This window comes from Eptatretus burgeri, chromosome 8, assembly GCF_056783735.1.
Source record: "Eptatretus burgeri isolate ZD-2024b chromosome 8, Ebu_testis_v1, whole genome shotgun sequence".
NCBI classification, from domain to species: domain Eukaryota; kingdom Metazoa; phylum Chordata; class Myxini; order Myxiniformes; family Myxinidae; genus Eptatretus; species Eptatretus burgeri.
In genome coordinates this window covers 56416496-56440212 of record NC_140968.1, presented here as the reverse complement: position 1 = coordinate 56440212, position 23717 = coordinate 56416496, and the positions used below count along the sequence as shown (strand labels likewise).

The window sequence follows — 23717 nt, the reverse complement described above, 5'->3', positions numbered from 1 at the left end:
TCAAATCCAAGAGAACGGTACCATCCCAACCTCAGCTGGATGTTGACAAGCTCAAGGATGAGAGGGCAGCTGAGGAGTTCTTGAACAAGTTGAGTTGGGATCTGGGTGTTTTGGGGGATCCTGAGGAGTTGTGGAGTGCCTTCAAGACTACCATCCTTGATGTTGCCAGTGGATATGTTGGAACCCACTGTCAGGCGAAGAAGAACTTTGTCTACCAGGGAACACTTGGTACCATTGACCAGAGTCTCAGGGCTAGGCTTAATGGCAGAGCTGAGCTGTTCAGAGAGCTGAGGTGTAAAACTGTATGTTCACTGAGGGCAGACTTATTTACAATTGTTACTGGACAAGGAGGCCTATGTGTGAGGAATCAGTGAAGGGGTAGAGCATCACCTGTGGTCAGGTGATTCCCTTCCTGCTTACAGTAGAATCTGTGCATTGCTTTCCTCCAAGACTGTCCTTCGGTGTGCTGCAGTTAGAGAGGAGGGTGGTGAGCTCTTGTCAGAGTAGTCTGATGTGAAGGCCCACTGGGTCGGTTACTTTGAGTGGCTGTAGCAGGATGACCCACCAGCTTTTGTGGTGGATTATAAGGGTGTTACTATCCCTATTGCTGACCCTCCAATCAACTGTGAACTGCCTTAGTTTATGGAAACATGGGCTGTGGTAAATTGGTTGAAAGCGGCTAAAGCTCTGGGGATCTGTGGCACCCACGCTGTACTTCTCAAGACTGGTGGAAATGCTGAACTCGTGTTGTTGCATGCAGTTCTGTGCTCTCCTTGGAGTCCAGGCACCATCCCGACTGACTGCAAGAGGGGCCTCGTTGTCCCTCTCTGGAAAAGGAAGGATGATTGCCAGGACTGCAACAACTCCCGAGGGGTGACGCTGCTCTCAGTGCCAGGCAAGGCCTTTGCTCGGATAATTATTGATAGGGTTCGCCACCATCTGCTTGATCACCAGCACCCAGAGCTATCTGGCTTTGGTCAACCGAGCAAAGAGGTCACGAGGTCAAGAGTCTCTTTGGTCAAGAAGTCAATGATTGACTGTATTCTTGCCCTTCGGGTCCTCACCGAACGCAGACGAGAGTTTCGGCAGGGGCTGCTTGCAGCCAATGTTGATCTCTGCAATGCATTCGATTCAGTGAATGGGGATGCCCTCTGGAGGATTCTTGGTCTTCGTGGGGTGCCACCAAAACTGATCGATCTGATGTCTGAACTCTACTCTGGTACTGAGAGTGCTGTGAGATGTGCTGGTTCCATCTCCGACTTATTTCCAGTTTTCACTGGCGTTCATCAGGGGTGTGTACTTGCCCCCACACTTTTCAGCACTTGTATGGACTGGATTCTGGGGAGGATGTCAGAGAGATCAAGTTGTGGTGCATCGTTTGGGAATGTCAAGATCTCTGTCCTTGATTTCACAGTTGATGCAGTCATCTTTGCAGATACTCTGGATATCCTGATGTTGGGGGCCCTCGAAGTGCTGAAGGAGGTGGCGGAGCTGCAGCGATTTACGGGTCTGGGTTGCTTTGGAAAGAATACTATCCCATGCTGTATTTCTTGAAGGCAGTTTCTCTCAAGGGAGTTTCTCAAATCAATCCTGTTCTTTATATACATCAATGACATGTCTTCAACCACAGAAAATTGAATGTATCAGTTTGCAGACGACTGCATCCAGTGCAAAATAGTTCTGCACCCTTCTGCTAATCAGACGGTGGCAGCATCCCTCTCTAGCTATGTTTGGACACGAAAGGCGATGTGATTAGCATGTGTGGGCAGTGGTTTGGCGAGTCTGTGCGGTGCCCATTGTGATCAAGCGGATGTAATAAAGCGTTCTTGTTTTGACCATTTGTCCCTAAAGGCTCTTCTCCTACCTCCACCTCTTCCTATCAATTTAGAGTCATTACTGAAAAAAAGTCGAACACTACACTCTTACTCATGGACTTAACTGCAAACTGGCTTAAAAAAGCAATCCTGGACTACATTAGACTTTGATCTGTCTTGAGCTATTGTATATCGTCAGTAGAATATCTTGAACACCTCTCATACACACACACATTTTAAACCCCTGATGTTCCTGTCTCGCTGCTCTGCATCCTTTCTGTAAAAGTTTTGCTTGAAACCGGTAAGCAAACGTTCATTCAGTATTCCCAGTTGTAAACGGCCATATACCTGTCAAACCTCATGGGAACACAACCAAGACATTATCAAAAATCTTGGGACCAGACAAACGTCCTTGAGGGTGGATGATGCATCCATCAAAAATATGCACCGAAAACTCAAGCAATCTCCGCATGACAATTATTCACAATGTTTAAATTAAATGTACGTGAGGACAAAATCCAGGAAACAAGTCGTTTTCAGTGACATTCAGTGTGCACCAGTAAATCACACCAAGACAGTGTGGGACGTTCCTTGTTGAATCTCCGTGCAGCTTTCTTTGTACTTTCCATCATTGGCGTGGTCATGCGGAGCTCCAAACAAGAACAATTCACATATCTTTTATTGCCAATATTCTTTCTGCATTCCGTGTGTCTGTATTCTTTATGACCATGGAAGAGGTCGTTTATACAGTCAGCACTGTTACATGGCAGACAGAGTAAAGCTGTCATCACTTGTTTCAAACATGGGAATCTCTCTTGTCTTGCATGGGGGAGAGGGTATGGGAAGGGGCGGAAAGGGGTGGGGGACTATGGGTGGTATTATGCGAAAGACTTCAGCACAGCCTCTTTTGTTTGTCATTCAGCCAAGATGAGCAGCTCCCCATCTTTTAACAACTGGAAGTCCTCAAATTCATCCTTAACACAGGCCTGAATACCATGAAGGTTGTTTTATTTATTTATTTTGAATAAAATGTTGCAACAATGGTCTAGATCGTAAAAATTCTGCTCACGAGTCAACACCGATTGGCTATCCGGATAGATATTTTTTCAGGATCAAAGGTACTTTTTGGGATTGTTGAGGCATGGGGGGGGTGTAAGGGGGAATGAAAAGACTGCATGCTGAAAAATATTGGATCACCTGGAAGTGTCAAGTCAACTCCTCCATGCTGATAGTGCCAGAAGATGTCAGGGAACAGATCTTCCATTGACACAGACAACTACCTTTTGCTGCTGCTACACTCAGGTTCACATTGTGACGCATGTGGCCAATGTTGAACACATTTGGCTGTTTCTCATGATTGCTCAAGAGTACATAATTGGATTATACTACCACATTACATTTGTCGATTGTGAAGCCCAAGCAATAAGCCTCGGGAACACAAATTATAATTTTTGCACACGCGCTGTGCGTGCGCGTGCAGTGGCTCACTTCCCTTTATCTGGGCACTTATATACTATGATGTGTGACCATTATGTTATGTAATTGATACCTCGCACATTATGTACGATGATGCAAAGTTGAACTGATACGATTTTTGGGGTCAAAGGTCATGTGACCTTCAGCTGAAAGTTTTTAGTCACTGCGATAACCTGTGAACCGCTGAAGGGATTTTGACCAAACTTGGCATAACTATGGATTGTAATAAAACGATGAACTGATTAAATTTTTGGTTCAAAAGGTCATGTGCCCTTTGAAAATCATTTTGCAGACCATAACTCGGGTTGGAAGCATCTGATGTTTTCTCTCTCTCTCTCTCTCTCTCTCTCTCTCTCTCTCTCTCTCTCTCTCTCTCTCTCTCTCTCTCTCTCTCTCTCTCTCTCTCTCTCTCTCTCTCTCTCTCTCTCTCTCTCTCTCTCTCTCTCTCTCTCTCTCTCTCTCTCTCTCTCTCTCTCTCTCTCTCTCTCTCTCTCTCTCTCTCTCTCTCTCTCTCTCTCTCTCTCTCTCTCTCTCTCTCTCTCTCTCTCTCTCTCTCTCTCTCTCTCTCTCTCTCTCTCTCTCTCTCTCTCTCTCTCTCTCTCTCTCTCTCTCTCTCTCTCTCTCTCTCTCTCTCTCTCTCTCTCTCTCTCTCTCTCTCTCTCTCTCTCTCTCTCTCTCTCTCTCTCTCTCTCTCTCTCTCTCTCTCTCTCTCTCTCTCTCTCTCTCTCTCTCTCTCTCTCTCTCTCTCTCTCTCTCTCTCTCTCTCTCTCTCTCTCTCTCTTTTTCATGTGACCTTTAATTGAGATCAAATGTAACAGTGGGTTGACATCTAATGTGGGTGGAGGCATATCCATTGACGCGTTCGCGTCAAGTTCTACTTTCCAATTTAATACAAGAGCTGACTTAGTGGTTGACTTGAGGGCTTGTGAATTTTTTTTTCTTTTTCTGTTCGGCAGTTCTAAGCTGCCTTCGACTGTATACCACTCCATCCATGTGGCCTGCACTATCATTCTAGCACAATACATTTGTTGTGCAAACTAGTTCCGTGACCTATCGTAGCTTACAAAATTGATGAAGAAGACGAATTTGCACATTATATTTGATCGGTACAGGCAGGGCCGGATTTACCTGCTTGTGGGCCCCAGGCCAAACCTTATCAGTGCCCGCCCCCCAAATATATATATATATATATATATATATATATATATATATACACATATATATATATATATATATATATATATATATATATATATATATATATATATATATATATATATATATATATATATATATATATATCGTAATATTGTAATGTAAAAAAAAAGAATTACAACATAATGTAACACATCAATAATTTTTAATCAAATTAGTTCCATATCAAGTACATCAAAGTAAATCAAGTTCCATATCATGTACATCTTACACATAGGAATAATGGAAAACAAGTGTAAGTCCATGCATTGCGTGTCGAGCTATTGTGTAACTAGAACGGGCACTCAGTAGAGCACATACCTTCGCCAACGCTACATTGTGCCCCCCACCCCCCCCAGAAACTGTTGATTGTGAGGGTATTTAATCCCATACCCCATCTGCCATCTCATATGTGTTATGATGGCTTAAAAACATTAAAGTTCCTGCTGTTTGACACTGATTCACGTACATTGTACAATTTCTGTATGAACTCCCTGACCTTTTTGGGTGTCGGTGTCAAGTCAATCTGATGACAACTGATCACATTATATGAAATAACTTCAGTGACACCCCCCCCCCCCAATGCTTTAAACTCACCAATAAAGTCACTGTCAAATATTACACATCACAGGATAGGGAATTTAATTCTAAACATTTTGAATCTACTTACATACAAATTGTATAAGAATTGACCGCGTTATGATAATAAAGGTCGTTGACCCCCCTGACCTTTGACCCAAACCGCTAACAAAGCTAATGACGTCATTGTGTCATATCGTATATCACAAGATTGGGCATTGAATTCACAACATTTTGTCATTGGTTGCATGCAAATTGGATAAAAATCGACCGCACTATGGCAAAATGACGATTTTGACCTTTTCATGACCTCGACCTTGACCTTTGTACTCTTAATTTTGTAATTGGTATTAGAGTGTGGGGAACAGAACAGTCAACATTGTGGTTTTGGTTTTTCATGCAAATCGGATAAGAATTGACCGTGTTATGACTAAAACTGCACATTTTGTAATGTCGTGACCCCCCTGACCTTTGACTCCCAACCGCTAATAATGGTTATTACGTCATTGTGTCATGTCACATATCACAAGATGGGGCATTGAATTCTGAACATTTTGGCATTAGTTGCATGCAAATTGGATACAAATTTACCGCGCTATGGTAAAAAGACGATTTTGACCTTTTCATGACCTTGACCTTGACCTTTGACCCGATCGCTCCCAAAATCTAATCAAATGGTCCTCGGATAATAACCAATCATCCCACCAAATTTGCTGCGATTCAGTTCAATACTTTTGGAGTTATGCGAATAACAAACAAACAAACAAACAAACACACATATTCACAAATAAATAAATAAATACACAGCGATCAAAACATAACCTTCACAACAAAGTTTACGAAGGTAATTATGATGGAACATAGATGCGAAAACAGGATTACAATAAATTTAACTCCTCAGCAATCCAAAATGAACGCGATCATTGGTGCGACAAAATGGCGGCAACACAAGGCAAGCCATTTCTTAAGGAACAAATACACAATTTATTACACAAAACACGGTATAACATAGTTTCTGATAGAGAAAACAAAACAACCTTCTAGTTTCTCTTTAGGCGCCACACACATGCACGTAAGCATTTATGCAAGAACCAGGCAGCAATGAGGAAAAGGCATATGGTGAAGAGCACAAAATGGGGTAGAACTCGTACAGTGCAACCTTACCTCCACACTAGGGCAAGAGGAAGACAGCAGGCCAGAGTCAGGTGGAGCCATTGGCTAGAGGCAGAGAGGTAGTCAGAGCACCTGCAAGTCCAAGTCAGAGAGCATGAGCAGGTCCAAAAGCACCAGAGATAGACAGCCAAAAGATGACTGAAAGATTATTTTTGTTGGGTCTGGGGCTTAATATCCACTCATGCCCCACCACAAGTCTCTGCCGCCCTCTACCCCTCCTTCCCCATTCCCCATCAAGGTTCACCAATCATGAGACAAGAATCTCGACCACCAGGGAACCCCGAATAAGACTCCAGGAGTTCGACCAATTACAGTCCAAGGCCCTCAGGGATCCCGACCTGAGGCCCTCACAAGTCTCTATGCCCAGGACAATCACCAATCCCTGGAGTTGGCAATGCACCATGTCCCACCTCTCAAATGCTTATGGACAGCTGCAGGGGATAAGTCATGCATCTGCCTGTTGGTACGGGGAATGTGCCAGATTTCCCCTCCCCACCCCCTACCAATCCTGCATAGTCCCACCTGGTTCCACAGAGATGAACAAATTTAGATGGGAGGCCTGTTCCTCATTATCTTTAAATCAGCCAACACCTGCCTGCTCGCAGGTAATGCGAAAGACCCCTTATCCTAGACACATTTGAATATTCTGGGTAGAAGTTCTGAAGCTACACAAATTTGCACATCATCTAAGGCCTTGACCAAACTATATCCCCTCCACATGAACTTAACAATACTAATGACCTCTCTGATACTTTGGAAAACCTTTTATAAGATGGCTCCACATTATGCCATATGATCCCATGTCCCACCGACAAGCTAGCAGTCGCTGCCTGTCTTTCTACTGATCTGGAAAGGATCACATCCTGGTCTGTCATTTGGAACATGTCTTTCAATCCGAGCATATCTCACATTCTCTTCCTGTCTCTCGGTAAAGATCATGAAATGAACCTCCCCATCCAAAATACTGATAGGCCGGATGTGCATCCATACCTTAACCAAAATCTATTCAGCTTGTTTTTGTCACTATCTCAACTCATCAACCAAGTTTCATCCAAATCCATCCATAACTGTTGGGGACATTAAGATATTGTGTTTGGCCCTATCTCTACGGTGAAGAATCACTTAAATATTGTAGAATCCGGATCCGGATCTTCACCAAAATCTAATCAATTCGTCCTTGTCACACACCCAAACTGTCCACCAACTTCTGTCTAAATTCGTCCATAACTTTTTGAGATATCTTGCTCACAAACAAATAGATAGACAAACTGGGGTGAAAACTTAACCTCCGTCCACCTTCGTTGGCAGAGGTAAAAGTGACTTCATAAAGAAAAGTCCTTGTCACAAGCTAAATCAAAGACCAACTACATTGTCTCATGTATGACCCCATGCCAATCGTTCAACCACAACGGCAGCTGATGCAGAGATCATGCATGTCAAGGCAGATTCCTTCAAGGATGACCATGCTTGAAGCAATTTAATATTCATATATACTCAAGGGGTTCCAATTCAGCCCAAATGTCAGTTCGGCAAAAATGGCCGGAACTCGACATCCACGCAGCCCTTAGAAGCATGGTAATTTCATGGAGCACAAGGGACGAGACAACAGAAACAGAAATCCTGGCATGATACAACACAGACAGAAAACGGTATAATTTAAACCATAATAAACGATATCCCCACCCGAGGTGCCAGCAATCACCCATCGCTCCACACTCACAAGGGGAAAACCAGACGAATGGGAGATTCTGGAAAACCAGGACCCCACGAGGCTGGCAGCTGGTGGACCAGTGAATGGCACATGACAGGCTTCAGGACAATTGGCACTGAGTAGATCACAGGGCAAGCTGCACAGAGCAGATAACAGGGACCAATCAGTTCCCAGCCAAGCAATCAGCCAATAGACAAAGGCCCAGATAGTAAGTGAGAGACCCACTCGATGTATTTATGTCTTTGCCCTTCACTACCGGCCCAAACCTTTTCCCCTAAGGTGGACTACAGATCAGCTGATGTCCCGCCAGCCAACGAGTGTCTGTGACGTGCATGTCAGCACAAGGCTGACAATCAACCTTCGAGGCCATGCGGGTCTTGCAGTCAATCATTTCCCTGCACGGCAAGCGGTTCTCACCTTTCTCCTCCAGCCCCGAAGAAGCACAAAATGACCATCCTGGCCCACTGGTTCGTTGCGATCCAATGTCATCCACACTTACCTGGCCTCACCTAGTTCCAGTCATGGGGAACACGAAAACGCAGCGCCTTACCACTATCCAATATTTTGGATAGCGTTGTCACCCCAGCAATGCGGCAACGGACAACTTGTCCCGATACACATGTGTTGTACTTGCTTCAGGTTCAAAATTCCTAAAACGACATTAAATACAAATGGTTCCCAGGCTTAAAATTTTAAAAACTCCCTCTTACCCCATGAACACGTAACAATATATCATTGAGTTCAGGTTAACATATTGACATCATGACAAAAAGCAAAGTGTTAAACAACTGCAAGGATTATCTTTTTTTTACCTCAATGTTTTATTTAGCATGTTTAAGATAGCTTCGCTGGCCCCATTATTCCAAATGGGCATGTCCAAAATCTTTCTGACAGAGTGCCACCACACTAAATATAGTACTTTCCAAAATGGTGAACTGTTTAATCTTCTTAAGCCTGGTGTTGGCTTAGTGGTTAGGGTAGTGGCTTGGGATCCAAGGGTCCTGAGTTCAAGCCCCGTTGGCCACTGAATTAATACACACCAGGAGGTTGACTCAGCCTGTCATCCTTCTGAGGTCGGCAAATTGAGTACCAGCTTGCTGGGATATTTGAGCCATTCAAGGTCAGAAAATCATCTATGGCAGCGGGTAGATGAGGCACGAATTAGCGACTGCTAATATACTTGCAGAACGGTATGAAGTGCACTCCGCCTTTGGGGAGAGACCAGTTCAAGCGAACATCGCGATCTACAATCGCACTGGCAACCACTGTAGATTATTTCTGCCATCGAGAGGCAAAATGCCTGAGTACGCTCGATCAGATGATGATGATGAAATCTTTTCGATCGATAGACTCGTATTATCTGTTTCTGCGTATCTTGCACTCCATGAGTGAATTAATGGGTGATCTTTCACCCATGAAGTTCCTCTCTTGAAAGTTTGACTCGTAGTCTCACAAATTTTAACTCTTATATGAGCCTCGACAAAGTATCCCCAAAAAAATAAAAAAAACGCATTGCCACAACATCAGAATGCCATTTTCTGTTTGAAATAGTCAGCAGTTTTGTTCTTAAGTAGAAGGAATCGATTAAACCTTAAAATGTGATCAGAGAAGTCCATAAGGATTTGTGTACCCGCTCTTGAGATCTCGATAAACACAAAAAGCCATGGGTTTTGCAGTTAATCTGTAAAACCTGATCTCACTGATCAGCTGCTCTTAGTAAGTGAGAGTTATTAGTCTCTGCTGCCATCATGGGTGAGAAAACATGGATTAGCATTGAGCTTATAGTAGTCGGCCCTCCATTTACACAGTAGTCACGTTCTTTAAATACACCGTGCAAATGGAAACCGTGTACAAAGATACCAAGGGCCTATGGAAAATGGGAGGTTAGGTTCCAGGCTCGCAAGATACCCTCCCTCATTCATCCAATAAATTAATATGCATGCAACAAAATATTATTCAACAATTTTAACGTAATTTAAATTTGCCACCACCTGAAATCTTGAGCTACAAATGATGAACCTTCACCCTAAGCAAGTGTTTCCAACATTTCCACTTTCTGTACTAAAGTCAACCTTTTTTTTCCTGCTTCTTCACAAATGGTGTATCAGTTTTTGAGCTAATTACCTCCACCACCGAAGGTGGGTGGAGGTTATATTTTCACCCCTCTCTGTTTGTGAACAGGATATCTCAAAAAGTTGTGCAAGGATTGGGACAAAATTTGGTGGAGAGCTTGGGCATGTGACGATGACGAAATTATAAGATCTTGGTGAAGATCTGAATCCGGATCTGAATCTCAGAATTTTAACGTGATTCTTCACCATTGAATGATTGGGCGACAAACGATATATAGCATGTTAATCTCAAAAAGTTATGGATGGATTCGGACAAAACTTGGGAGATGAGTTGTGATGAGAACTAGCGGATTAAATTTTAGTTCAGGACCGATTCCAGATCTGACCTATCGGTGGGATAGAAAACATAAACTATCCAGCTTGGCGGAGGGATGCACTCCACTGAGTGGCCGTTCTAGCTTCCCTCGCCTTCGTCTTTTAGCTCATGGTAAACATCTATTAAGGGCGAATAAATTGCAGGTAAAGATTAGCAGACCGAATCGTGTTTACCCAACAATGGCGGACAATAAACTAACTCATGGCATGGGGGAAAATTGGAGGGGTGGCGACGGGTATCATGTAGCGTGGGCGCAGCGCGGCCGATGCCTTGGACCATGTGGCATTTGTGGGCCATGCGGGGTGACCGTGCTGGACCATGTAAAAGTGAGGCCACACCTTGCACAAAAATACCATGTAAATGGAGGGCCGACCGTATAACAATGCTTTCATTGACGTGAGCAACTTGCAATATGCATGGCCTTGTCATTGCCTGACATGTTTTTCATTCACACCAGGTGATGACACATTTTTGCTCCCAACTATTAGAATGGTGGAACTCTATCAATCTCGATGGTAATGTGTCCTCCTCGTGTCCCGAAATATTGTTCACAAATGGCACATCGTTAAAGTGGAAGTGCCTGGACACCTAAAGCAAATGTAACTCTTGTAGCAAGTGAAACGGGGCATCCCTGTGCTGCTTTATTCTCAAGGATGATGTGAGATCGCATGCATTGTCGATTATCGGCAATATTGCGATGCTCATCATTACATATGATGTGGTTTCACTTTGCCCCAAAATTGCATTAATTTATTTTTGTTCAATGTGCCGATCATACCCGTTTGCTTCTTCAACAATTGTTGTTGACCACATTTCTGCGTTGCCCACAGATGGGAGGAATTGAAGCCCTTGTGTCCACCTTAAAACACGTGAGTGATCACGATGAGATTGCTGAGCCGATTGTGTGCGCTCTTCGCCACCTCACCAGCCGACACAATGAGGCCAACCTGGCCCAGGATTCAATCCGCATCAACAACGGCCTTCCAATGGTAGCCACCTTCCTTGAACCACCACCACGTTGGCCACTCATCAAGGTGCATCGATGTGAACATTCTCACTGAGTCGTATGTAATTGATGGATGATCAGAGAGGAAAAAAAAAAAACCAACAAATTTTCTTCTTGAACCCACTTGCTCTAATTATGCTGTCTTTAATACTTAATTGCTCGATTTGCACCATATTGCCTGTGAAGCTTTGTTGTGTGTTGTAACTTGGCAGGTGGTGGGGTGGGGCTTTGCTTAATTGTACATATGGAAGAAGGTGGTTGGGTAGAGAGGTGGGGTTCTGAATCGTTAAAAGGAGGGAGGAAAGAAGGGTCAGCGTTATTGGAGGTAGGGATGGAATGGCCATATTCATAATTTTTTGTGAACTACTACTTATTTGGTGTGTAGCACATGGCTGTGGTGTAGCATCATTTGCTGGGGGCAAAGCTGTCAATAAATAGCTCACCTAAAAAAAATTTTTTTTACCAAGGATACCATAGGATCTTTAATGTTCACCAAGTAATGTCGGCAGGTGGGATTTCCAGTTTAACATGCATCCGAGGGACGGCACACACATTGTTGAATTGCCCTACCCGTGAAACACCAAGATGATGACAGTTTATATTTGGGTCGGGATTCAAACCCAGACTCGACTGCTTCGAGAGGGGGTGTGCACATCTATCGACTCACCTACCAGTCAGTCCCTTTTTGTGTAATTGGTGAGGGTGATTCCAATTTCACCTGGATGTTTTTGTCTTCTCATCGAAGCTCGTATGTGAATTACATAAAAAAAAAAACAAAATACTCATTACAAACACATGTATCATGTAAATGGCGGAAACGATGCATGACGTTTTGACATCTATATCGTGAACTGGGAATCGACGTCTTCTACAGCTTTGGACTCACAGGTGTCCTAATGGAACGGACATTTTCATGTAGAAGTCTCTCGGACGTTCTCGTACATAGTGCAGTACATCAATCTTACATCATAATATCAATTCTCAAAATGAAAAAGCCTCTTGCATCTAAGGCTCTCTTTAATATCAATGGACTTGACAGGCGATGTCACCCCACTACGTCGCCAATTATCTGTAAAATTCAACAAATTTCGTAATTCTTCTCGTTCTCCCCCACCTCAAGCCTCCTTGTCTTTATCTCGCTTTCCAAAATCTCTATTCCCAACACACGCATTAAAACAGGAAACGGGTGAAGATTACAAGGTGCCAACAGTATAAAAGACAAATTTTTGCTATCTGTCATTTTATCAACAAAGGTCGATGTCAAACTTGAAGAACTCTCGCACTTGGGTGATCCCATGTAAATTGTTGCTGATTATTATTATTATTATTATTGTTGTTATTGTTATGAAATTGTTGCTCGGTCTCTCTGTGTCCGGTGCAGGCTGACATTGGCTTCATCCGAAACCTGGCACTGCGTAAGGACAACCTCGCACCGCTCCGTGAACTGGGAACCATCCAGCAATTACTGCAATTGCTTTTCCAGGCCCATCAGGATGCATCACGACACACATTGGGCACGATATCCCAGGCTCACAGGGTGAGTAGTGCGTTTCTAAGGGAAGAGGTGGGGTGGGGGGTTTGGGAGTTTGGATCTGTACAAATACACCCCAGAAACTGAGCCAAAGGAGGAAAGGCAGATGGAATCTTTAGATTCACGAGTTAAATACGGGAAGGATAAACAAGCTCAAAAAAGTGACATTCTTCCTTTTTCCTTAGTTTATTCTCCAAGCGTTTAAGGTGTTTCTCAAATAATTAGAAGGATGTGATTATTTCACAATGTTGGTGTGACTCAGGCATTATTTTAGTCTGTCAAAAATGCTTATTAACATCCATTCAACTTTGCTGATGATTTCATTGACCTACTTGTTGCTCACAGTCCACCTGAAGGATAAAAAAATGCAAATTGGGTCACCATGATTTTTCATCTAAAAAGGTTCCGACCTTTTATTTACATGAAATCACTCTGTAAGGCGTGCAACAAGTGTACGTCCATCGTTATTCAAGCTGGAAAACATCTTGCAAATCTCAAGGCTGAACTCTCCAACCAGTCTTCTTCTTCCAAGTCTTCCAAGCCTCGTCAAGTCCATCTCTGGTATATGCTCCCCCCCTCCAATCTCTCCCTCACCTCAAAAGGCATAATCACAGACTACGATTGACATGAGGCAGAATGTCTCAACTCGGTATGGTATTTGCCTCCAAATCTCATGTTCCCATCCCGTTCTGTCCCAAACTTACAGCCTCATATTCACTGCCTTCTCAAATCTGTGTTTCACACCCAGGAAGGTAGAGAAAATGTTTTTTTTTTTTTCCCAGACGTGGTTGTTGATCCATGATGCGCCCACACGGCATCGGTGTCCACGTCTTCAAATCCCACTCTGCTCTTCTTAGTCTTCCTTTGTTTGCACTCTTCCTTTGGGCATATGATTCCACATTGTGTCTTATAGTATCCCATCCCACCGATAGGCAGACAGCAGCTGGGACATGCTCTGCTGATCTGTAAATGATTCATTACTACTCTGACAATTGGAACATGTCCTTCAATCCTGGAAAATCTTACTCTCACCCTGTTACTCTTGAAGGATGGTCAAACAAGCCCACCTATGTAATCCCATGATTATCTACTGAAAGAGGTTCAGTTCCGTGAACTTCTCGGTCTCCCCATTAACAAGGACATCTGCTGTGTTCACCAAAAGAAAGCTGGCCCAGTATCCAGCCTCAGACTGGGCATCCTCTGTTGTTGCAAGAATTGCTGCTTGATAAACCTTAAGTACTCACAGCTTACGAGGCCTTTGTCCATAACCGAATATAATATTGTTCTTCTCTTTGTATTGGAGCATCAGCAGCACATGTCTCTCTATATCTCTCTGATTCTGTCAAATTCAAAGTTCTCAACAGCATTGGCATCTTCCGCAACGAGACTGAATCACAAGGCCTGTTGCTCTCGCATCGCAGGCAAGTTGTGGCCTCCAGGGCACACGTGGCCTCTGTTTTTTTTGTTTTTTTTTACCACCAATCTTCCAGGTTGCACATATTCTTCCAGTTGCCCCTTGTTTGAACTCCCAAAATCCAAGTTATCTAACAGCTCGATGATGAAATAAGTGCAGATGAATTATTCAACAGAGTAGATAGTGATAGGATCAGGGACCATAGCTTGAGAGTGAAGAAGAGGAGAGTTAAGACAAGGCAGGGGACTTTCACTTAGAGAGTAGTTAATGCATGGAATGGCCTCCCTGGAAAGGTCGTGGCAGCAGAAAAAGTCGATAAGTTTAAATTATAATTAGATAGGTACCTGGAAGTTATAGAGATGGAGGGGTATCGGGATGTTGACAGGACTTTTAGGTAGTTTGATCATTGATGGGTGATTGTGGGTATGTGTACGGAGTGTTGTTGGTGGGGATCTTGTCAAAGTGGGTTGTGTGGTTGATGTGTTTTTAACCAAGCCCATGCCCCCTCCCCTGAGGGACGAAAAGGGAAAAATACAAAAACTACAAAAAAAAACCAAACAAAAACGAAGATAAATCAATATTTATTCCATTAATTTAAAACATTTTTTTGCATTTTCTTCCTTGGATCTTGTGTGCATGGGTTGGTGTGGTGTTCGCACAGGCATGATGGGCTGAATGGCCTCCACCTGTGTGGGATTTCCTTATCCTTGTTATCCTCGTTAACTCTACACCTTAACTCTGTGGTTCCTCACATCTCTCATTTGTAGAATTTCCTTCTTCAGACCGTTCAATCCCACCCGTCCCTTCAACACCTCAAACAAGCAGTGCACCATGATCTCATGTCATTCTCCATCCATACTTCTCATCTTTTCTACCTCCATTAACCTTATTTCACTCAACCTTTCAATGTCAACTTTTCAAGTCGAATCTTCAAGACAGCTTTTCACCACCATCCCAAATCATCCCTACATTTAAATCATGATCGTTTCGACCCCTGTTAACCCCCTTTGCCCCTCCCCCCCAACTCCACCACAAGCCCACCTCCTTATGAATTTCCAGTTTTGCTTCTGTGTCTATCTTGTCTTCCCCATGCATCCTCCCATACCCCTCACTCCTCTCCACACCCATTATTTGTCCAAGTCTCCCTTTGTTTGGTCCTTCAACCCTGCTGTTGGTGTATCCCCCCCAACCCCCTTTCTGCTGTTCCTGATGTTCTGTTGTGACCTGATGCATTCAGTGTTCTCGCTCTTCCACGAGCCTTGACTTTGTATCCAAAAAATAACCCATCTTCCTACCTCCCTGGATTCACCGGACACGTGACCAATAGTCTGACGTCTGAAACAGCTTGCTGGCTTGTCCAACAGGATAGTGCAGAGTTACCAAACTTACCTTTGAACCGTCTTGTCTGGGTTTGAAAAATTCCACAAACTGCTAGATTGGTGCTTTGCGGGCAAGGTGTTGCATCACAAAGTGCACCATCCCTTTGATGAATGTGAAGCCAGGTGTCCAGTCTGTTAGCATTGGTTAGTGGACAGGCAGGCAAGTTAGCCCGTTCAAATTATAAATTTGTGCCACTATCAGTCGAACGTTTGGCCTGGCCAGCCAATGTTTTTGGCCCAAATGTCATGAACTGGGATATTGTAGGGGGGCCCAAAGTTCTTGAGATTTGGGCCAAAAACATTTCCCAGTCAACCAGACTCGAAGGAGGGATAATTGGGGCCATTAAAGAAGCAGTAGTGCAGCAGTGCGGTGGCTGCCTTGTTGAAAAAACATGGCCTGATATGCACTGACCATCATTTCAATGGACAAATGCCTGTCAGTCAGTAAGTCGTAGATGATAAGAGTGCGAATGAACTATGACTCATGGTTTTTCTGCACTGTCCGCTTACAACATTTTTAACCAGGTGAGCAAAACCATTTTTATCTTGTGGACATATTGGTCGTCAATGCCTGTGTTTGCAATGTTATTGTTATGCTATTGTAATCATCTCCGCATATGTTGATGCATGCAGGATGGCATCCGAATGGAAGACATCGTCGAAGGTTGCACCGGAGCCCTACAGATTCTTGCCCGAGACCCTCAGAACCGTGTGGAGATAGCTTCACCTGAAGCTATTCCTATATTGGTGCAGGTAGGAATCCACCTACTCTAAGTGTAGGCCTTTGCTGGCAGATATGCCACGCTTCCTTGCGTTGCCAGATTTGCACTTTTTTTTTTTGCCTTACCAGTGTTCATGATTATCCCCACGCTTTTTGAATAAAACATCGGGGGATATTGTAATCGGCTCTGCCTGTCTCTGTCTGTTTCCGTCCATCATACTATCTCCTCCAAAACTGTTGTGCAGAAATTCATGAAACTTGTCGTTATGTTCACCACATAGCAAGAATATGCGCAAGCAGGATCTTTTTTTTGGCCCAGCCCTCACGTGCTTCGGGGTGGTGTCGAAAGGTCACATTCCAAAAAATGCAATTACAGGCACATTTTTAAAAATGAAACTTTGTATTTGCAATGAACATTGGGGGACGCATTAAATATGTAACGATTTCTTGGATTTGACCCCCGGTTCAAGCCCCAGGGGTCAGGACTTGGGATCACAGGGTTTAAAGCAGAAGATTTTCGTTTAACTCAAAATTTGATATGGGGTCATTCCTAGTGGAACGACGATTTAGATGGGAAGCGTGGGGATTTTGCGATGACACGCCATCGACTTCGTTGTAGTTTTATTTGCGATTAGAAACGAATTTTACCATTAATCAGTCCCTCGTGCCGTGACGCTAGTCATGTGGGTTGTTTTCGGGTGCTTTTGTATGACTGTTCTGGAAACAGAAATGCACGCACACGGTGTATCATGCTCTATACAAAGCGTCGGTTCGGCCCAATAATTTTCTTGGCAAGGATTACAATCCTGAACCGGGCGCAACTCCGACACAGGACACTCGCCTCATGGTGATTTGGGCAAGAAATTGTAATTTGTTCGGTGCACCGGCGATAACTCACCTACTCTTCACGAATAACAACATGGGATCTTTGATGTCCACCAACGACCGGTGCTGGCAGATGGGTCATCCATCCTAATGCCCATGTGAGGGACGGGACACCGATCCCTCCCGCTGCAGGCAAAACACGAGGGTAACAGTTTAAAGCAGGGTCGCCATTCAAATCCAGGATAGATAGCTCAGAAAAGATTGTACATACCTCGAAGCTATCCTGTCAGCTCATTTTTGGCGCACGTGTCCAATTGTTACTTTTTTCTTCTTTAATTCCCAACGGCTGCGCTTCTTGAAGGTGTTGTTTTTCAAAAATTGCTGACCAATGGAGAATACAACATGGCAACACCTGTATTGCATGCACAATAAACCTTTGATTACAAACATACCCATGCTTCGCTGCTGTAATGTGACTTGCTACGTTATTTAGCGATAGTTTCATAACAGAGTGACAGGTGTGGATTAAAGGTGTGATAGCACTGTTCACGGAGATAACCGACGCGCCATGTTCATGCGGGGTGACTTGTCATGATCCACGCCAAGTTTCTAATCGAACGTTTCAGGTATACGTGCAAACTGATGTTTATTTATACAGTGCCTTGCCAGAATAGAATGAACACCTTGATTTTAAACAAATTTTATTTTAACAATATCTGATGCGAACACTATCAAATGGAATATTATATGGTAGCATGATGGCCTTTGGTGTCATACTGTGCTTGAACCCATGAAGGCATCAAATCAATGATCTCCTGTATGATGGCCTGACCCAGATTTTACCAAATGTGGAATCGATTTTGTTGCAGTTATTGGTTTTTCTGAGACTTCAGATCGATATGTTCCCGGACATGTTCGATAGTGTTCATGCTCGGAAGAAGCTGCAGCTCACTCCGTATCTTCCAGGTCGTACGTGATTCTGGACGTATGGCACCGCGGCACCATCTTCCTGTTGTAAATGTGTTCCATCCTGCAGAATATGCCTGGTGTTAGCTTAATGTTTAGGGTGGTGGGTTTGGGATCCTCAGGTCCCAAGTTCAAATCCTGCTTTTTCATTGAATTAATACCAGGTGGGGTTGACTCAGCCTGTCATCCTTCTGAGGTCAGAAAAATGAGTACCAGCTTTCTGGGATGATTGAGCCATTTGAGTATCCTGCGTCAGAGTGCCAACCCGTCCAGGAGTGTGCCCAATAGTCCAGGAGACCGCTTTAGCAGCACCCATGCTCTGTACAGAGTGTGGTCCCAATGGATGGATGGATACTTCAAAATGTTTTGATGGTATTTTGATGGTAAGAGGGATTCTTATATACGAGCAAGGCATTTTGCAGGGTAGAATAGATTTTAAAACAGGAAGAAGGTGCCACATGTCCAGAACCACCTTTGTGTGGAAGAGACGGAATGTGCTGCACTTTCTTGTCTGGCCACCACAGAGTTCTGACATGAACGTCACCGAACCCGTCTGGGTACACGAAGTGCTGTATGCTACAGATTCTGTTTGACTATCATGCTCGTTATTCATCCGTGCTTGTTGCATTCCACTTCTATGATTAATCCAATAAACCTTTGTTAGGGTTTTGTTTCAAAAGCTCACATTGTAAACCAGGAGGGCACTCGGTAGAGCGCATACCTCCGCCATGCAATGCCTGATCCACGAGAACATTTCTGGCCCAATACATTTTTTAAATATCATGCTATGTATCGTTTTTGGCCCGATCTCTCGATGATGAAGAATCACTTTTAAAATTAAATAATTCTTGTATCCAGATTCGGATTTGGATCTTCACCAAAATCGAATCAGTTTGTCGTGGTCACACACCCAACATGTCCACCATGTTTCATCCGAATCCGTTCACAACTTTTTTGAGATATCGTGCTATATATTAGTTTAGCCCGATCTCTCAATGGTGAAGAATCACTTTAAAAAATTTATCAGATCCGGATCTTCATGAAAATCAAATCAGTTCATCCTCGTCACACACCTAACCTCTCCACCAAATTTCATCCAAATCCGTCCACAACGTTTTGAGATATTCTTCACACAAACAGACAACAAACAAACCGACAGACAGGGGTGAAAACATTAACTCCTTCCACCTTCGGTGGCGGAGGTAATAATATAAAATGGTTTATCAATCATGAGTCAAGCCAAGTATTGGCTTCATGGTTAAGGTGGCTGGCTTAAGATCTTAGGGTCTTGAGTTTGAGCTCCTGTCCTGTCGTTAAATAACACCATGTGGGTTGATTCAGCCCGTTATCTTTCTGAGATCGGCAAAATGAGTTCCAGTTTACTGGAAACGGGGCACCGCATCAGTAACAAAGCCGTGCTCTGAGCAATGATTGAACATGATCCAACCAGCAGCCACACACTGCATACAGATATATTTTTTTTTAATGATGAGTTAAGACAAACTGACATATCCTTACTATAATTCAAGGACCGGTGTTCAAATGTTTGTTTGTCGGGATATTCCTCCGACAGTTCTGATCCAATCACATTTCGACTTGCTAGAGAGGATCAGCATAACCCCAGTTAATGTATAAGGGTGTGTTTGTGTTTGCCTGTGGTCTTGGGGTGGCGAGGGGGGATGACACAAATTCTTTATGTAAATGTGTATCATGTAGCGCCACCTCCAGGTGGGGGAGGGTATTACAAGTCTCCACCATTTACAGCACAGTTTTCCTGTCCCCAGTTTTCCAGTGTATCGAGGTGTTTTGAATTATTAGTAGGAGGTATGTTTTTGCTTCATGCACGTAACCCGGGTTATTTATTTTTCCTACATAGAGCTGTCAGTTGCATAAACACCGCCCAAATAAAGGTATGTGTCAGAAGAACATGTTGCATGCTTTGACCAAGATCTCCCGTAGGGCGGGTACTCTGCTCGTCTGCAATAATATAACATGGCTCTTCTTCACTTTGTTTAGAACACTACCTGCTGACTGTTACACCAGAAACGATGTTAACCAACAGTAGTATTAATGCGACAGATAGTTAGCAAAACTTTCAGGATTAGATTGTTCCTGGAGGCCTTGATGAGGGGTTGGCATCCCTGTTGCTGCAAGTACAATTGCTATAAGTGGCGAACAAGCTGAACTCAAATGACTCCTAAGATCAGTCAGCGTCCCTTGAGGCTCCTCTTATTTACCCGTATGACATCATTGGTTTAGGTGCATCATACTCTTCCACACGACCTCCCCCCCCCCCCCCCAAAAAAAAAAAATTCTCCAAACATCAAGAGGTTTGGTCATCAGATTAATTGACATGAGCGGTGTTTCCTCTCGTGCAGCTCCTATACTACAACTCGGAGTCTGTGCAGCGAGTCTCAACTGGCTTGTTGTGCGAGCTGTCTCAAGATCCCAGTACAGCCTTGGCCATTGAGCAGGAGGACGCCATGGGCATTCTGTCGGAGCTGATTCGTTCACGCAATGAGGGAGTGGGTATGTATAATGTGTGTTTATTAGTGTTTTTGACCGTCTTCCAGGTTACGTGGCGGCCAAACGGGACGGAAATTCAAAAATCTGTCCGGTTAGATACAAGATTTAGATTTCTTATCCAGGCCATGATTCAGGCTCTGCAATGGAGAATTTGGTCGCTGATGGCTGATGGAGTGCAAGTGCGCTGACTCATGGCTTGGACTTTGTAGAGCTTGTCGGTGCAAGAATTTATCGTTTATTTATGGCTGCCGGCGATAACTCGCCTGCTCTTTATTTAAAAGGCACCATGGCATCTTTAACGTCCCCAAACAATCATCGTTGGCAGACGGGTTCTCGGCTCACGTCCCATATCTGTCGGGACGGCACATTTATTCATGCAGCGCACTGTCTGCAAAACACCAATCCTACAGTTTACAGTCAGGTGGAGGATTGAACTCACGTATACAACTCAAAGGCAAGTGCACGACGACCTTTGCAACATCCTATTTAACATTCAGCATTTGTCGGCAAAATAAAATGCACATTGATTTATTTAATTTTCCTGTCTCACGCCTCGGTGACCACATTATGCCCCATGGCATTGTGCTTTACTATACCCAAGCTTTATTTGTGGGTTCGCCTGGTGTTGGCTGAGTGGTTAGGATGGCGGCTTGGGATCCTCGGGTCCTGACTTCAAGCCCCATTGGCCGCTGAATTAATTCACTAGGGGGTTGACTCAGCCTGTCATCCTTCTGAGGTCGGTGAAATGAGTACCAGTGTGTATTGGTGGAGGGGCACTGCACCAGCGACACAGTCGTGATTCCAAGAAATGATAGCTACCCTGGCAGCTGAGCTCCCATATGCAAGAAAAAGAAGATTTGTGGGTTCAATTACTGTGACACGAAATTTCAACTTTTTAACCCCCATTAAACATCAGTGTATGGATAATGGCAAATCAATAGACATTGAACTCGTTCTTTTTTTGTTAACGAGCTCCGATGAAGGTGTGTGTGTGTGTGTGTGTGTGTGTGTGTGTGTGTGTGTGTGTGTGTGTGTGTGTGTGTGTGTGTGTGTGTGTGTGTGTGTGTGTGTGTGTGTGTGTGTGTGTGTGTGTGTGTGTGTGTGTGTGTGTGTGTGTGTGAGAGAATCAGAGCATGGCAGGGAACACATCATAATCATGACATTGTCTTTATGTTTTCAAACAACATGTGTTGCCCCCTCGGGCACTTGACCGTTCATTACCCTCGCCAGAGGGTATTGCATCTGGGTCTGTTTGTTTCGTTGTCTCTGTCCACACACAATGTGCTAACAAAGGCCACAACACACCGCCTGGTGGGAGCCAGTGTTAAAATTTATCATTTTTTCAACCAGTATCTCTCATAAAGTATGTGAAATTAAAATGTGAGTACATCTATAAAGTACGTACAATTACAATATGACACACTGAGCATCCTCTGGGGAGGGTCTGCAATCTCGATTGCTCTTTCTCGTTTAAATTGGATCATTTCTGTACGTTGGGAATACCGCATTTCCTTTTTATTGGAATCGCCATCGGCTCATTTTGAACTGTGGAAGTGAAATTGCTAAGTTAATTGGTGTTTTGAATTTTATTAAAGTCAGTTTGTAGAAACAAAGTGCCATCTATATACTGCTTCTGAAATTTGCATTTTAAAATAATTTAATGGAACATGTCAGAATGACGAGAAAAGAACTATCATTGATGTGCTGGATGGAGAGCTCTTTGATAAGGTCCAACCCTGCCTTCCCTCAGCCACGTACGCAGCAGCAGTTCTTTTCCGGATCTCAGAAGACAAGCCACAGGACTACAATCGTCTTTCCTCTGAGATCAACAATCGACTTATGGGTAACCTTTTGTCTGAGGTGAGCATTCCATCAGGGTTTCTGCCTTCACAATAGGCCATCTGCATGGAAGCGGGTGGGGGGGGGTTGATGGAGGGGTAAATAGAGAAGAATGAAGGGAAGGGAGGAGGATGTGAAAGAAAAGGAAGAGATTAGGGATTTGGGGGAGAGAATAAAAAGAACAAAGGGTTTTGAAGAGTTGTGAGTAAGGAGAAGGGAAGGTAAATAACAAGGAAGGCATCATCATGGGGTTTTCACAAGTTTTGTAATTTCAAAATGTTTGACATCATGCGTTGGACACAAGGAAATGACGAAGTTTTTTGTTTGTTTTATTAAAACTCTGATCTATGAGATTTTTTTTCCGAACCTGAGCCCGGTGGATTACTGCATGCTTATCACTCTGCTGTGCTCTTACCTTTGCTCACCCTTCTGTCCCTTTACTAGGATGGTCATCCAATCGATGACCCCAGAGGTTCCATCCTCTCTTATAGCCCAGGTAAAGATTTTTGTGCAGTTGGTGAATGTCACTTTTCTTTGTGATTTAATTTTATTTGGTTTGTAAGAAGGTCAAATGCTTAATTACTGCAACAATTATGCTCAGTTTCTTTCCGTATGGCTTCGCCTCGTTAGCACTAGTGTTGAACTTTCTTTTTGAAATAGTGATGTGGGCAGCATATGCACAATGTCGTATGATCGAGTCATTTATGCCAAGACTGTTCATTACGCATCTCATTTTGTGCTTCCCTTCCTTTAACAAAGCATTCTAATTGTTGTCAATTAGAAAGCACTGCTCTTGTTGAGGTCACAAAGGCTGATCTTACTTTGTGAGCTGCCAACATTGCTACCTTTGTGGGCACTCGGTGATGGCTGCTTGCTCGGCTTTTCTCTGCCTTTGCATTTGTTGGTGATTTAATCCTTGCTTGTCCCACTGCATTCCCTGTTATTCTGGGTACTGTCTCCCTTTCCTCTCTCTCCTCCTGACCTTGATGAACCTTTCTGGTTTTGCTGGGAGAAAGCCTCAAATCAAGGATGCAACACCTTCCACTCAGTTCCAGGTTTTGGCCAGGATGTTCTGGTGCTTGAGCCAGTACTTGAGCAGGCCACGGCCGAATATG

The 23717-nt window shown here is 43.8% G+C and overlaps 1 protein-coding gene and 1 long non-coding RNA gene across 11 annotated transcripts in view; one reads left to right on the top strand and one right to left on the bottom strand.

The window, feature by feature from the left end:
- Positions 1–23717, top strand: part of LOC147021795 (catenin beta-1-like) — an 82864-nt gene that overhangs the window by 58326 nt on the left and 821 nt on the right. For 3 of the 5 annotated variants that reach the window (XM_085892160.1, XM_085892161.1, XM_085892163.1), the window contains 7 exons: positions 11226–11429; positions 12783–12938; positions 16359–16478; positions 20616–20766; positions 22514–22623; positions 23047–23098; positions 23619–23717. The exon at positions 23619–23717 is cut by the window's right edge and continues 125 nt beyond it. In XM_085892160.1, coding sequence (XP_085748286.1) covers positions 11226–11429; positions 12783–12938; positions 16359–16478; positions 20616–20766; positions 22514–22623; positions 23047–23098; positions 23619–23717 — 892 coding nt within the window. The remainder of the gene's footprint in view (positions 1–11225; positions 11430–12782; positions 12939–16358; positions 16479–20615; positions 20767–22513; positions 22624–23046; positions 23099–23618) is intronic. The other 2 variants (XM_085892162.1, XM_085892164.1) reach the window with 2 other exon arrangements.
- LOC147021794 (uncharacterized) overlaps positions 21764–23717 on the bottom strand; it is a 28271-nt gene continuing 26317 nt past the window's right edge. For all 6 annotated transcript variants that reach the window (XR_015060930.1, XR_015060934.1, XR_015060931.1 and 3 more), the window contains exon 4: positions 21764–22664. This is a non-coding gene — a long non-coding RNA (uncharacterized LOC147021794). The remainder of the gene's footprint in view (positions 22665–23717) is intronic.